Source organism: Prionailurus bengalensis, chromosome B4, assembly GCF_016509475.1.
Source record: "Prionailurus bengalensis isolate Pbe53 chromosome B4, Fcat_Pben_1.1_paternal_pri, whole genome shotgun sequence".
NCBI classification, from domain to species: Eukaryota; Metazoa; Chordata; class Mammalia; order Carnivora; family Felidae; genus Prionailurus; species Prionailurus bengalensis.
Window position 1 is genome coordinate 13,914,567 of NC_057358.1, and position 15,986 is coordinate 13,930,552.

The 15,986-nt window shown below is 42.7% G+C and overlaps 1 protein-coding gene across 3 annotated transcripts in view; it reads right to left on the reverse strand.

Moving 5' to 3' along the window:
• The window catches only part of NMT2 (N-myristoyltransferase 2), a 77,165-nt gene that overhangs the window by 5,322 nt on the left and 55,857 nt on the right, over positions 1–15,986 (reverse strand). For all 3 annotated transcript variants that reach the window (XR_006294649.1, XM_043563784.1, XM_043563785.1), the window contains 3 exons: positions 15,846–15,954; positions 6,977–7,147; positions 325–492 (listed from right to left, as the gene is read on the reverse strand). Coding sequence is in view for 2 of the 3 variants with exons in the window: in XM_043563784.1 (XP_043419719.1) it covers positions 325–492; positions 6,977–7,147; positions 15,846–15,954 (448 nt within the window). In the remaining variant the exon portion in view is untranslated. The remainder of the gene's footprint in view (positions 1–324; positions 493–6,976; positions 7,148–15,845; positions 15,955–15,986) is intronic.

The window sequence follows — 15,986 nt, forward strand, 5'->3', positions numbered from 1 at the left end:
AGTGGCTCAGTCGGTTACGCAACTGACTTCAGCTCAGGTCACGATCTCGCAGTTCGTGGGCTTGAGCCCCGCATCAGGCTCTGTGCTGACAGCTCGGAGCCTGGAGCCTGCTTCGGATTCTGTGTCTCCCTCTCTCTCTGTTCCTCCCCTGCTTGTTCTCTGTCTCTCTCTGTCTCTCAAAAGCAAATAAACGTTAAAAAAAAAAGCATTAAAAAAAAAATCTCTAATGAATTGCACCCGTGTGGAGGAAAATACAGTAAGAGGTTTTATACACACTGACACGCAGATATGGAGAAACAGACAAAAAAGGAGTCAGTCACTTACCAGCTTGGCTATAATGAGTGCGTCACTCATGAGGTCCAGCAGGGGCGTCTCGGTGTGAATGTTGTAGAAGGAGTAGGCAGCTTTGAGGCTCTTGTGAGCAGGGTGGTGCATGACTGTGGAGGGGAGTGTGTAGAAGCTCAGGAAGTCAGTTAGTTTACCACTGGAGTTCTAAAGGACAAAGGTAAGTCAGGTAAATACCTCCTTGAACACGCTGCATCCGTGCATTTAAGCGAACTTTTTGATTTCTGACTTGTACGGGAACTTTATGAAAAAAGGCAGCACCTCCTACCTGTCAGCAGTCTGGGTCTGGGGGGCCCTTAGGGTATGTTGGATAGAGCCTGAGAAGCAGCACGGAGTTAGACCCTACTTAGCCTAGTGCTGGCTGGCAATTTGCCTGACATTCTTAAGAAGCAGAATGTTCTAACAGGGAAGTTTCCCTTAGCTTGACTAATGAGTCTCCCTAGACCCTTGGAACAGAGATGAAAGCAGATTCACTGTTTTTGCAGAAACAAGAGCTCCAGGGACTGGAAGGCCATCTTCCCCAACTAAGAGATACTGTATCAATCTAACATCTTCTTGGCACAGAGCAAGAATTGTATCAGCTTAAAGTGAGGTCAACAGAGTGTAGCAGCTGTTCTGAGAAGCTTGTGAAAGGCAGACACACCTGTGAATCTGAAGCAACCAAAAATCAAAAGGGACCCAAACAATGGTCTTGATTTCACCATCGCTGGTATACCTTTTAATATAAAAAGTTAGCCAGTATTGTTTGGGTTGTTTACATTAGCTCTGGTGGCCTATGCGGATGGCATACAATTCAAACTGTGATATGCCTGAATTATACACAGCTGAAGAGACTAGACAACACATGTGTTCTTGCTAGTATTTCTTTTGGCAGAAAATTCCATAAGGAATATACTGTTTTTCTTAATGCTTCTGATATACGAAACCGGTTTTCAGACATTAAGAAACTAACCATGTTTTGCTAAAGTGATTCTCTACTGCTCTCTATTAGCAGCTAGCTCAATATTCGAGTTGAATTAAAGACCTCAATTTTCAGCTTTAATAAGGACTTCCACTTGAAAAACAAAACTCACTCGATGGGCTCAATAGTGGAGTGGAGATGACAGAGGACAGAAATCACTGCACTTGAAGAATTCAGTAGAATTTACCCAGTGTGAAAAAAAACAGAGAAAATAGACTGGGGAAAAAGAAAAAAAAAAAAAGAATTAAGTCTCAGGGATCTGTGGGAGAACGACAAAAGACCCAACAATCCTATCAGTAGAGTCCCACAAGAAATCAAAGAAAAAGAAAAAATGTGGAGCTACAAAAGCAGAAGAAATAATGACTGAAAAGATTCCCAGATTTGGCAAAACACACACAATAAATTCAAGAAGCTGAGCGAATCTTAACAGGAAAAACCCAAAGAAATCCACTCCAAGATGCATCCTAATTACAGTTCTGAAAACTAAAGACAAAGAAAAGTCCTGAAAGTAGCCACGGAGAAATGAGACATTACCAAGGAGAACACCATTACATTACCATTACCAAGAGATTCACATTACAGCAGGTTCCTCATCAGAAGCCACAGAGGCCAGGAGGAATGCACATCATTTATAAGTGCTGGAAGAAAAGAACAATCAACCATGAATTCTGCTTCTGGTGAAACTACCCTTCAGGAATGAAGGAGAAATGAAAACTAAAAGAATTTGCTGCTAGTAGACATACCTTTAAGACTGGCCAAAGGACATTCTCCAAATAGAAATGAAATAATAACAGAAGGAATCTTAGTGCATCAGGAAGTAAGAAGGAACAACAGAGCGGAAATCCTGGTACATGCTGTAAACTGTGCTTCTCCTCATGAGTTTTATAAATTTACTTGATGACTGAAACACAAGTTGTAAAACCATCTGATACTCAAGACAATATTTAAAAGTCAAAAAGATGGAGAGCCTGGTGGCTCAGCCAATTGAGTGTCCGGCTCTTGGTTTTGGCTCAGGTCATGATCTCACAGTTTCAGGAGTTTGAATTCCTGCATGGGGTTCCGTGCTGACACAGTGGAGCCAGCTTGGGATTCTCTGTCTCCCTCTTGCTCTGCCCCTCCCCCCAACTCGCACTGTCCCTGTCTCTCTCAAAATAAATAAAAAGTCAAGATAAAGGGATCTGATGGAAGTAATGTCACTTGAAGTGGTAAAATGTTGATTGTTGAGACCAGTTGCCTGTGATAAGTCACACACACACACACACAGACATGCCCACAGCAACCATCATGCAACCTATATAAATATGCTCAAATGCACCATAAATACATCAAGATTAATCCTAAAGAAATGTTCAAGTAATCCACAGGAAGGCAAGGAAGAGAAACAGAGGAATAAGAACCAGAAGAAACAAATGGAGAACAAATAATAAAATGGTAGACTTAAGCTTGAACACATCAGTAATTATCAAACATAGATGATCTAAATACACCAATGAAAAGACTGGCAGAGTGGATACAGAAACATGGCTCAATGACATGCTGTTTTTAAGAAACTCACTTCAAATTCAATGATGTGGGTAAGCTGAAAGTTAAAAGGCTATATGAGACATACCATATAAACATTAATTTGAAAACAGGAGTGACTATCTTAACATCCAATCAAGTAGACTTCACAGCAAAGAAAGTTACCTTAAACAAAGAGGGATATTACATGTTGATAAAAATACTGATCCCCTGAGAAGACAGAAAGGTCCTAAATGTATATGTACCAAACAAGACCGTCAAAATACATCAAGAAAAACTGAGAGAGCTGGAAGGAGAGATGGGCAAAATACAAAGTTATAGTCGGGGACTTTCACACTCCTCTCATCAACTGACAAAACTGCTGGCAAGAAAACCATCAAGAAGCAGAAAATCTAAATAATAACAAAAGGATCTAAATGGCATATAGAGAACAAACACCCCACCTCAAAAGAGCAGAATACACATTTCACACACATTCACCAAGATAGACCACATGGGCCTAAAACAAACCTCAAGAACCTTAATAGAGCTGAAATCATTCAAAGTGTCTTATCCAACCATAATAGAATGAAACTAGAAATCAACAGGAAATCTCTGAGCGTGTCCAAGTTGAACAGAATTCTAAATAGTCCGTGGCTCAACGAGGAAGTTCCAAAAGAAATTTAAAAATATACATAGAACCAAACGAAAATGAAAATATGACACATTAAAATACTAGGATGAAGCTAGAGCAGTGGAGGGAGGGACACTTAGAGAACTATGTGCTCATACGTAACAAGGAAAGGCCTCAGTAATCTAAGTCCATCCCTCAAGGGACAAGACAAGGAAGAGTATGATAAGCCCAAAGAAAGCAAAAGTAAGGAAATAATAAATATAAGATCAGAAATCAATGGCACCAAACATAGGAAAACAGAGAAAAATCAATAAAACAAAAGTCTTGGTCTTTGTGGAAAAAAGTCAATTACAGTTGATTTGATGCAAACATAAAAAAAGAAGACACAAATGTATCAGTATCAGGAATGTCATAAGCATTATCACTCTGGATCCTGTAGCCATTAGAAGGACGTGAGAAAAATGAAACAACTTTACTCTTATCAACTTGAAAATTTAGAATTATAAAATGCTGATAAAATAAAATTGAAAAGATTAAAATAAAGAGAGACATATCATGTCTATGGACTGGAAGACCTGTCAGTTCTCCCCAAATTAATTTGTAGGTTAATACATTCTTATCAGAATCCCAGCAAGGTATTCTGTAGACAAAGACAAGCTTATTCTACAATTTATGAAGGAAAGGTCAAGGAAATAGATCAAAATAATTGACAAAGAAGAATAAAGTGGGATGAATCACTCTGCCTCATATCAAGGCTTCTACAGAGCTATAGTAATTAAGACAGGTGGCAGGAACAGACACCACAGATCAATGGAACAGAAGAGAGAACCCAGAAATAGAGCACAATTCGAGTATTATTATTCAACACATACAAAAACTTTTAGAAATCAAGATGTTAAAAAAAAAAAAAAAGGCAAAGTATATGACCAGCATACAAATGGCTAACAGACGATGTTCAAATTCATCAGTAATAAGAACAGATTAAAAACAAACCATGTGCTACCCATCAGACCAACCTAAATTTAAAGTCTGATAATAACCAAGTGTTAGTGAGGATGTGCAGAAAGAGGAACTCTCATTCGCTGCTAAGAGATACTTTGGTGAGCTATCTGGCAATCTCTAGTGATGGTTAAAGACGTGTCTGACCCTTAGACTCTGCAGTTAGACTTCTGAGTATGTATCCTAGGGCAGCAGTTCTCAAAATGTGGTCTGTGAACACCTGTGGGTGCCCGAGACCCTTCCAGAAGCCCGTGAAATCAAAACGATTTTCCTAACAGCACTAAGAAGTTCTATGCCTTCTTCACCGTGTGGACATCGGCACTGAGGATCCAGAAACAATGGCGGTGCAGCTCCCCGTGCCTCAGCACAATACAAGGCAGTGGCACCAAGCTGTACAGTGGTCATTTTACTCTTCACCGCCACCCCCTCGTAATTAAAAAGAAGCTTCACTGAAGCATGTCCGTGACTAAAGAATTATTAATTGTATTAGCTCTTGACCCTTAAGAACTCATCCTTCTAACATCCTGTGTGATGGCCTGGAAGGAAGCAACATCTAGCCCTTCTGCGTCTGGAAACACAAAGGTTGTCTCAAAGAGAAGCCCGAAGGTATAGAGTTTGGAAGATCTGTAACTCAGCGAACCAATTATTTCCCAAATGACCAATCTATGACATTACAAACTCATACACTGGGGAAAGAATGATCAAAGCACAAGACGCACCAGTGGGTTTTAATCTAACAGAATATGAGCCGTTCATTAACACGTTTTCAGATAGAGACTATTCAAAATGATTTGAACAGGCTATTAAAATACTCATTCTTTCCCTTCTCTTCAATACTTCCCGTGAAGGATTTTTCCCCACATGCTTCAGCCAAAAGAGCACATCACGATAGATGGGATGCAGAAGCAGCTGGGAGGGCCCAGCTCTCTTCTAGTAAATCGGATGTTAGAGACATTTGCAGAAATACAAAACGTACCATTCTTAATTTTGTTGCTTTGGAAAATAGGTGTTTTTCATGAAAATCATGTTATTTAGGTAACATGTTTATTCTTGTCCTATTGTTATTAAATAGTATATATATTTCAATTATTTATCGTTTTTTAAACTAAGATACAACTGACACATAACATTATATGACTTTCAAGTGTACAAGGTACTAACTCAATATTTGTATATACTGCAAAATGATCACAGTAAGTTTAGTTAAAATCCATCACCGCATGCAGTAATAATTGTTTTTTCTTATGATAAGAACTTTTAAGATCTACTCTCTTAGCTCCTTTCAAATATATGACACTATGCTGTACATTACATCCTCACGACTTATTTTATTAACTGGAAGTTTATAGCTTTTGACCCTCTTCAACCCACCCCCTACTCTGGGCAGCCACCAAGCTGTTTCCTGCATCTGTCAGGTGTTTTTGTTTTTGTTTTGGATTCTACATAGAAGTGAGAACATACAGTATTTGGCTTTCTCTATGTGCTTTATAAAATAATAAACATTTTTGTTTCAACTTTCAATGTAATAAATATCTGTAAATATTATCCCTAGAAATAAAAGAAAAATAAAAACAAAAAAAAAATTGGGTCCTCAATAATTCTTGAGTCAAGAAGTCCTGAGATCAAAAACTTTGAGAACTGCTGACCTGGAGAAACTTACACAAGTGCATAAAGATCTGAGTATCGAGATGTCCACTCCAGCGCGGTTTTCAGAAATAAAAGCTTGCTGTTCTCCAGAAAGGTCCTCTGAATTCACCCTGTCCATTTTCGCCGCTTCTGCCCTCACTTGGCTGTCATCCCCTATCCGGACCGATGCCCGACAGGGCTGGCAACACACTTCCGGCTCAAGGCTCGCAACTGAACTGGTGAGTAGGCCACCACCAGGACTTCTAACTGCCGCCTCACTCCTCCTCTCCTCCAGGTACTTACCAGATTAAATCTCAACTTTCCAACCTAATCCCATGTCACCCAAAAGAGGTTCTAAGTGAAACGTCATTTGAACAACAAATTCCAAGCTTTAAAAAAAAAAAGGGTGGGGGGGAGGGAGGGCTTAGAAAGCATCATGTTAAATCTGTCTAACCAATCAACAGAAAATCCAGACTGTCACTTTTCCTTCCTGAACAAGGGTTTCTTTCCTTCCTTTCCTGAACAAGGGTTAAGTGGCTGAGTTTTGCCATCTCAACCAAAAAGCAGTTCAGTTAAGCCAGTTTTTTGAAACAAAAGGGTATTAAACTTTGGAGTGTATGTCAGCCAAGATGGCATTTTCAAAACTGGATAAAGCAATTGATCACACAGGGACCAACAGAAGAGCATCCTAATTTCCCAGTAACAACTAGTAAAAATGTGCTCTACTCTAGGAATGGAAACTGTAAGAAGAAAGTCTGGTTCTATCAGGGTGAGCAGAAATCTGGTCTAGAAGCAGAGACACAAGAGAAAGAAGGAAAGGGAGGGGGGCATTCTTTGATTCTTCCAGCAAACAGACCTGACCAGATGGTGTTTTCACACTTCTCTGTACTATCTTATCACCTCATCTTTACCTCCACTACAAATGTGTCGATAATGTGCTCCTGGGGGAGGAACCAGTGAGCCACGTCCTCTTCATCCATCACCGGGGCGAGATGAAACTGCTTCAGGTAAGTGTTGGTTAAGTCGCGAACCGCCTTGATGTCTCTCGGTTCCATTGGCCTCAAGCCTGAAGTCTTGGTGGCCTTGTTGCAGTAAAAACAAAACAAACTGGGAAGTTTAAATAGAAGAGGAATAAAAGGCCAGCTGTCTCGGCGTCACCTGGGAGCTTGTCAGAACTGCTGAGTGCTGCGCACCACCCCCACCACCTGCACGGGTCAGAATCTGCAATTTAACAAGATTCCCTGGTGATCTGTATACACATTCAAGTTTGAGAAGCACTGACAGAATATACGTTCGACGGCATACTGTTCCCTCTGTCCGTGTGCCTGCTCTTTGGTCAGTACTGCCCGTGACAATACTGCCCAAAGTCAGAGGGAACACTACAAGCTGATCTGCGTTCCAGAGCTGCGACTTTTAACAGCTCACATCACAGGGCAGAACGATCTTATCAGCATGTGTTCTAGAATACTGTGCTTTAAAACTGCCCTGACATGTTGAAAATGCAGATGAAAACAGTTAAGAATCTTACTTTATTCAATAGCCTGCGAAAAGGCTGTTGGAATTTTGTTCTTATGAGCAACAAAAATGAAATAAAAGTAAATCATGTTGGTCAGAATAGGAAGGGAGAGCGTTTTAACAGTCAGCTATTTTCTAAAGGGGAATGGTGAGCGGCCGAGTCCTGGCCCTGGCCTCTCACGTCATCTTTTGATTCAAAGGTGATCAGAGCAGGCAACTGAATCCATCATTCCGAGCATCACGATTTCTGTGAGGAACAGAATTAACCTAAAGGTCCGAACAGGTCACCATGTGGATTTGTTCAACTGCTTGTCCTCAAGAGTTCCAGACATCACTTAGCTCCCTAGGAACTGCCTGGACACCAGGACACTTGAGCCTAGAAGCGGGAAAACCCACTACATGTGCTTGTTTGTAGAAAATATTAAAATAGCTTCATTTGTCCAGTTAACTTGATTTTCTTTTAGAAATAGTGGGCACATTAAAAAAATATTTTTAACGTTTTTATTTATTTTTGAGAGAGACAAAGCATGAGCAGGGGAGGGGTAGAGAGAGAGGGAGACACAAAATCCGAAGCAGGCTCCAGGCTCCAAGCTGTCAGCACGAAGCCCATCACGGGGCTCAAACCCACAAACCGTGAGATCATGACCTGAGCTGAAGTCAGTTGCTTAACCGACTGAGCCACCCAGGTGCCCCTAAATAGGGGGTACATTTTAACCAGTAAGTAACTATATATAAATACTGCTAGTCTACCTTTCCTATTCTAAGTTATTTTTAAATACTTTAAAATTAAATAGTGCCTCTAAAATTAGATCATTACAGTTCCTGCATGCCCTAGTCCAGAAGGACAGGAGAAGCCGATGGTGGAAAATAGGTTTTCATCCTGAGTGCTGGCTCTGATCCATCTCAGTGGCTGTGCTGAGGTTTCTAAGGGTCCATGACAAACAATGCTGACTGATTACTGATTAGTGGGGTTGAGCAATTTGTTCTTTGTATTTACAGACCAAATGTCCTTACTATGTGCCATTCTGTTATGATTCACGTAATCTATGAAGACACAGGAATGCAGCTAAAATACAGTGTAATGGTCTAAACTGAGAGAATATAAGTCCTTAACACTGTAGAGAACTCATGTGGCCTTTCTGTGGAACACAAAGCGAAAGGACGGGAAATCTCCAGGTCCTAGCTTCCATCGAACGCTTAACCCCTCAAGCAGGCAGGGCAATAACAGCCCGAATATGTGCTGAATGAATGCATGAATGAATACATTCCTATGTTTTGTACCACAATCATTTACCTAGTAAGCTGTGCTGAAGGCTGCAGACAGGGAAAAAAGTCACTGTCTGCTCTGCAAAGATGAGATGTCTTTGCCTGGCACTTATGCGTAAGCCTGGCGTAAATTCTTTTCTTCTTTTGTTTCCCCTGAACCAATTTTAGTGTTTGGTAGCATTTCTATACTGCAGATTCACGGGAAGATGGAACCTATGTGATTTCCAAATACTGTTAAATGTAACCAATACATATATATATTTTTAAATAGTTTTATTTATTTTTGAGAGAAAGATAGAGACGCGCAGGGGAGGGGCAGAGACGGGGGGGGGGGGGGGGGGGGGGGAGACACAGAATCCAAAGCAGGCTCCAGGCTCCGAACTGTCACAGCACAGAGACCAACGTGGGGCTCGAACTATGAACTGCGAGATCATGACCTGAGCTGAAGTCAGATGCTGAGTGACTGAGCCACCCAGGTGCCCCTAAACAATGTATATTTCTCAATGCTAATAGGAAAACTAAAATATATATACAAAGAATATATATTTTTACTTTTTTTAAGTTTATTTATTTTGAGAGAGACAGAGCATGCACAAGTTGGGGAGGGGCAGAAAGAGAGAGAGAGAGAATCCCAAGTGGGTGCAGAGCCCGATGTGGGGCTTGAACTCACAAACTGCGAGATCATGACCTGAGCCCAAGTCGGATGCTTAATGGATTGAGCCACTCAGGAGCCCCTAGAAAGAACGTATTTTAAAAAGTCATTTAAAAAGATGATTTTCTTCCATGAGGATGACCTTGATAAATTTTTAAGCAGCCCTGCTCAACATTAAACTGCTTTTTCTTTTGCCACTGGTTCAATAACAAGATCAAGCGATTAGATTCACTAATGAAAGCAACAGGATACATGCATCTGTTAAGCAGACATTCAGAAATGAAGAAAAAGCTTGCCAGCTTCTTCCTAGACCAGAACATTCTTCTGCAGGACAATTCTCATTCACTGAATATTTATACTGCAAAATCACTAAAATCAACATCTTTTGCCCGGCAGGCATCTTTAAAGCAGCAGTTCCCAAATATTTTTGTCTGGAACCCCTTTACCCTCTTAAAAATTGAATATTCCCAGAAAGTTTTGCTTATGTGGGTTCTCTCTACCTATATCTATCATACTAGAAATTCAAACAGAGAAAATTTTAAAACAATACTGGAGCACACATTCCATACGACCACTGGTAGACTTCACAGCACATCTGCAGGATAATTTCAGCGAAAAATGCATTTTATGTTTCAATGTTATTACAAAAATAGTGTTGACATCACAGACTCCTCTAGAACAGACTCGAGGACTTCCAGGGGTCCCAGGACTACTCTTCGAGAAGTGTTGACTCAGGTCTCCAAAGGTGAGAATCAGGGGTGGTAGAACTGAGAATGGAAAACTCAGGGAAACAGTGTTGGGGCAAACAGGCAGAGAGAATGTATATGCACTGGGCAATCTGTAAGCACTTCAAGTGCTTTTATGCAGAATTTTTTTTTTTTTTTTTTAAAGGAACATCAGACAGTATCAGCTATAAGAAAAATGCAAGGGGAGCCTTGGGTGGCTCAGTCAGTTAAGCGACTCTTGGTTTCAGCTCAGGTCATGCGATCTCACAGTTTGTGCCTCACATTGGGCTCTGCACTGATGGCATGGAGCCTGCTTGGGATTCTCTCCTTCCCTCTCTCTCTGACCCTCTCTTGCTCACACTCTGTCTCAAAATAAATAAATAAACATTAAGAAAAAAAAAAAAAAAGCAAGATCCCAGAAAACAGAGGAAGAATATTTATTTTTGCTGGCTCATAATGGCCATGTGTCTCAGGCCCTAAACTTGCTTCTAACATCATAAAGTCACACACTCTCCCAAACATCTACAGAAGCAAGAAATAAATTTTAAAATGTGAAATAAACCCTCAAGTTATAGCTGTGGTCCTCAGAAAGAGGGGGGGAGAATGCTAAGCCTGGATAAAAAATGATTAAGTTTTGGCATAACCCGAAAGAGTAAGGTGGTCACGTTTAGGAGAATTCAATAAAAAACAAAGACATTTCTAGTGACTGAGAAAATCCAACATTTCATAAGCAAACTGTGTGGTCTCAATCAGACTTACTTTCCCAGGGTCCAACTAACATGCATCATTCGGACTCTGTTCACTGAAATATGTGTAAAATCTGCTTATCAGTACATCAGAGAAAAAAGGCTCAGCGCTCTATTAAGAAACAGAAGCTGTGTTGTTCTCTGTCGAGCTATGTGGTGTAAACTGTCTTAGAGCCAAGATTCCAGAGCAGAGATGGAAGCAGTGATTACGGTTATTGGCTTTAAAAAGGCAGCAGGAGGGTGCTAAATGGCAAAGAACGCTTCTGTGGCTACTGAAGGTAGAACACTGGGTCTCAGGACGTCTTCCTAAGTGTGTCCTGCCAGCAGCACCGAGGGGGGACACTGGGACATTAACCTGCCTCCAGTGTTTTGCCTACATTAAGTGCCTTCACCTTTAGGAGCACTGACCAAAAAAAAAAAAAAATCCAACAGCAAACATAAAACAAAGCCAACGTTTACAGGGCAGGGACAGGCTTAACTCTTGGGAAGGCCCCAGCATCTCAGAGAGCAGAGGTCATGGCATGGGCCTGTGCGGTTCTCTCCCACCTAGGAGACTCTGGGCAAAGCAATTTCATTGCACTCTTCCGTGAAACCGGGCGAACGCCCCGCCCCTCTCTGTTCCGAGTAAGAAATGAGGCCGTGGACACGCGGTGTCTATCTAGTACCGCGCTCGCCATAACAATCCTAGCTCCTGTGTTAAGAACTCCACGAATACGACAAGTAAGACATGAGGCGGAAACAGTAATGACGAATCGGAAGATGAGACTGACCCGGAGCAAAAGGTGTATTCAGGAAGGTTCTTCTTACACGTCATGGTACAAAAATGTTCTTAAATCACACGATTGCTTAAAATCACCCACCTGGGCCCCTAGGAGGGGCGGCCGTGGTGTGGTAAGCACTGCAGTGTCCCCCGCTGCTGCTTTTTAAGATTTTAGTTTTAAACCCTATGACCTAGCAAATGCACTAGTAGGTATTTATCCAAAGGATACAAAATTCCTGACTTGAAGGGCACATGTACCCCAGTGTTTACAGCAGCACTCTCAACAATAGCCAAATTATGGAAGGGGCCCAAATGTCCATCAAATGACAAGTGGATGAATGAGATGTGGTGTAAACGTGTACACACACACACACACACACACACACACACACAAAACACACTCACACTCACACACGAGTATTACTTGGCAATGAAAAAGAATGAAATCTTGCCATTTGCAACGTGGATGGAACTAGAATGTATTACGCTAAGACCGATATCCTCCGATTTCACTCATATGTGTAATTTAAGAACCAAGATGGATTAATATAGGGGACAAGAAAGAAAAATAAGATAAAAAACAGAGACGGAGGCAAACCGTAAGAAACTCTTAAATACAGAGAACAAACTGAGGGTTGCTGGAGGGGAGATGGGTGGGGGATGGGCCAAACGGATGACAGGCATTAAGGAGGTCACTCGCTGGATTGAGCGCTGGGTGTTGTATGTAAGAGATGAATCACCGCATTCTATTCCTGAAACCAATACTACACTATGTTAACTAACTTGAATTTAAACAAATAAATTTTTTTAAAAAGATTTCATTTTTAAGTAATCTCTGTACCCTACGGGGGAGCTCAGACTCACAACCCCAGGACCAAGAGTCGCATGCTCCACCGACTGAGCCCGCCAGGTGCCCCAGCACTGTCCAGCGGGCCCTCAAGAGGCAGACCCTCAGGTGGCTGCCGCGGGCACCTTCCAGTTTTCTGACATCTGTACTCTCACCTCTTCTGCCCTCCTTTCCGTCATTATCTTACTCTCCCTTTTCCTCTCCTTCCCTATAACGGGATGCAGGGAGGGCGACGGACACACACACCAGAGCTCCCGCCCGGACCCCGTCGCCCATCCTTTCCTGTGTGTGCCTGTGCTCCAGTGACGGCAGGTAGGGACGCCCGACGGGACCGGGCCATGCCGCCCCCCGGGGGCGTCAGAGGTGACGGAGGCGGGAGCTCAGGGGTCTAACAGGCGAAACGCGGGTGTCCGGGGTGCGCACCCCGAGTCCCCACCGGTCGGTGACGGGCCCGTGTCGACCTGCACGGGCCTCCATCTTCTCACAGGAAAATGCAGATGTGCAGGCACACCAGCTTCATAAGGCTGTCGTGAGAACACAGCGAACGACATGCGTGACAGCACTCTGTCAACTTCAATTTACTGGGAAAAAACAAGAACAAAAACCCAGTGCCTGACCAGTCAGTGGCTTGTTACCAGCTTGTTAGAGCTGTTACCTGAGTTGATCGATTTTTGTGTAAAAACGTAAAGGACGAAGGACAAAAGTCAAAAATCCTCTTACCAGCTCAGATTCTAATCACCCTGAAAAAAACCTGATGAGAGCTATTAAAACTCCTTCTACAACCTACACGTAAGCAGGCACTTTCCTTACACACAAGCCGGACGGCTTTGGGTTCAGAAAAATGAAATTCGGGGAGAGCACCACAGCACAGCACGAGCCCCCCGTGAAAACTGTAGGCATGCCTGCGGGTTTCCAACTCCAACGCCCGGACGGCGGAGTCTTTCTAACAGCTGGAAGGAAGACGCTGACGACAGCCGGTGCCCGCAGAGGGGGTGTTTCGTCTTAGCTGTGTGCTGGGCTCACGGCCGCCTGCGCCTCTGTGTGACTCTGTCCCTCTAGGGTCACTCCAGGTCTCGGCGGTTGGCTTCAGAAGAATCCTGGCCAGCAAACATTAGCTGTCATGTTGACAGTGTGACATCTTTGAAGGTCCTCCTACTTCTGCAGTTCGGTGCGGTGCGTGCGTCTCCACACGCGGGCCGACCCTCCCTTCTGCCGCTCCAGCCCAGCCCCGGGGCATGTGGACCCTCCCCTGTCCTGTTGCCACAGTTTTTATCTTCCTCTCTTCTGATCTATGTTTCCTCTCCCATCACGGCCTCAGAGGAGGTGAGTTAATAGGCTTGCGCCCCACTCTCTACAAAAACAGTTAAGACAAGGGAAGAAGAGGCCTTCTGATCCTTCTGCCACGTTGCGAAGCCTGGAATGATGATCTTGGTATCTCTGGCGATGGGTTTCCTTCACCTCCGGTTTTGTCCTTATGAAATTCTGCTTAAGGTCAGAAGTTAGTCGATTCCTGTCTGTCATCAGAAAAAATACATCAAGGGGCACCTGGGTGGCTCAGCTGGTTAAGCGTCTGACTCTTGGTTTCAGCTCAGGTCACAATCTCACGGTTCACGGGTTCAAGCCCCGCTTCGGGCTCTGAGCCGACAGCACGGAGCCTGCTTGTGATTCTCTCTCTCTCTCTCTCTCTCTCTCTCTCTCTCTCTCTGCCCCTCCCCTGCTTGCTCTCTCTCAAAATAAACATAAAAACAAAACAAAACAAAATACACCAATTCATGTGGCAACTACTGATTACATGTACTTGGTAAACACGCAATGGCCAAATGACAAAAGGAACTAGGGTCCACTGAACCCAGAAAGGCCACTACAGACAGCTGAAGCCCTCCCAATCTCCCAATCAAGCTAAAATATTCACTGAACTACTTTCTAACAACCCAAAAGAAAGAACAGCTCTGATGAAATCAAAACTTCAAATGAAAAGATCCCATCTGTGATGGACAGATTCCAAGATGGCCCCCAAGTGATGCCACCTCCTGGTGTTCACACCCCTGTGCTCCTCCTGAGTGTGGGTGGGACCTGTGACTCACTTCTAAACAGTGAAATACAGCAATGGTGGTTGGCTGTCACTTTCATGAACGACTACATAAGGTTCTAATTTCCATCTTGCTAACAGATTCAATCTGTAGACTCTCCCTCACTGGCTTTGATGGAGCAAGCTGCCATGTTGTCAGCTGCTGCCCTATGGGGAATCCCATCTGGCAAAGAACTGAGGGAGGCCTCTGACTGGCAGCCAGCAAGGAATTAAAAGCCCTCGGTCCCACTGTCTGCAAAAACTCAAGCCTGCTAACAGCCATGTGAGTTGGAAGTGGACCCCAGTCAAAGTTTCAGATGAGACCCAGCCCTGGCTGATACCTTGAGAGAACTTCACGAGAGACCCTGAGGCAGAGGCCTCGGGCAAGCTGGGCTTTGACTCCTGACCCACAGAACTTGGGAAATTATAAATGTATGTTTTAAACTGCTAAACTGGGGCCCCTTATGGTCAGTTGGTTAAGCATCCAACTCTTGATTTCAGCTCTGGTCATGATCTCATGGTCATGAGACTGAGCCCTGCGTCAGGCTCTGCACTGGGCATGGAGACTGCTTAAGACTCTCTCTCTCTGCCCCTCCCTAGCACTTTCTCTCTCAAATAAATAAATAAATAAATAAATAAATAAAATAAAATAAAATAAAATAAACTGCTAAATTTGCAGTAATTTGTTACACAGCAATAGAAAATTAATACACCATCCAAGCTCCAAATAAGGCAACACTAGTAAGCACATTTAACTTTTCCCCTATTAAAAGACAACTTACCATGTTGAGAATTTGCTAGTTTCAAAAGATAATTTAATGAAATATTATTTCCTCTCCTTGGCCTCTACTCTAAGCCTTATTCCTTAGTTCCTTTGTGTTAAGACAGCATCAGAAGCCTCAACTTTTCTTTCTTTTTACGTAACAGATGGTAAACACTCAAAATTTCAAAACTTACATGTCTTGAGTTCAATCCCATCCAACCACAAACTGAAGACTTAAAAAGCCTTAAACAAAACAAAATAAAACCCTGGTATTTTCAAATAAGCTCCCTGATTTTCCTCACCCGGAATTCTAAAAAGCTACATATTCACATCCTCAAACACATGAGCCAGTTTTTAAGACTCTTGCAAATAATCCTTTTCTACATTAAAAGCTTTAGCTGTTACAGCTTCGAAAAACTCCAGAACATTCTTACTTACATCTGGAAGTCTGTAGAGCTTCATTGTTCTCTGTAAAGTCATATTTCTACTCAAGTGAGAAAATTTCACTTCTACCAATTTTCTGGGGTTTAGCGATCGATGCCAGTATCTGGAATACAACGAAGGTTTTAAAATCTGATC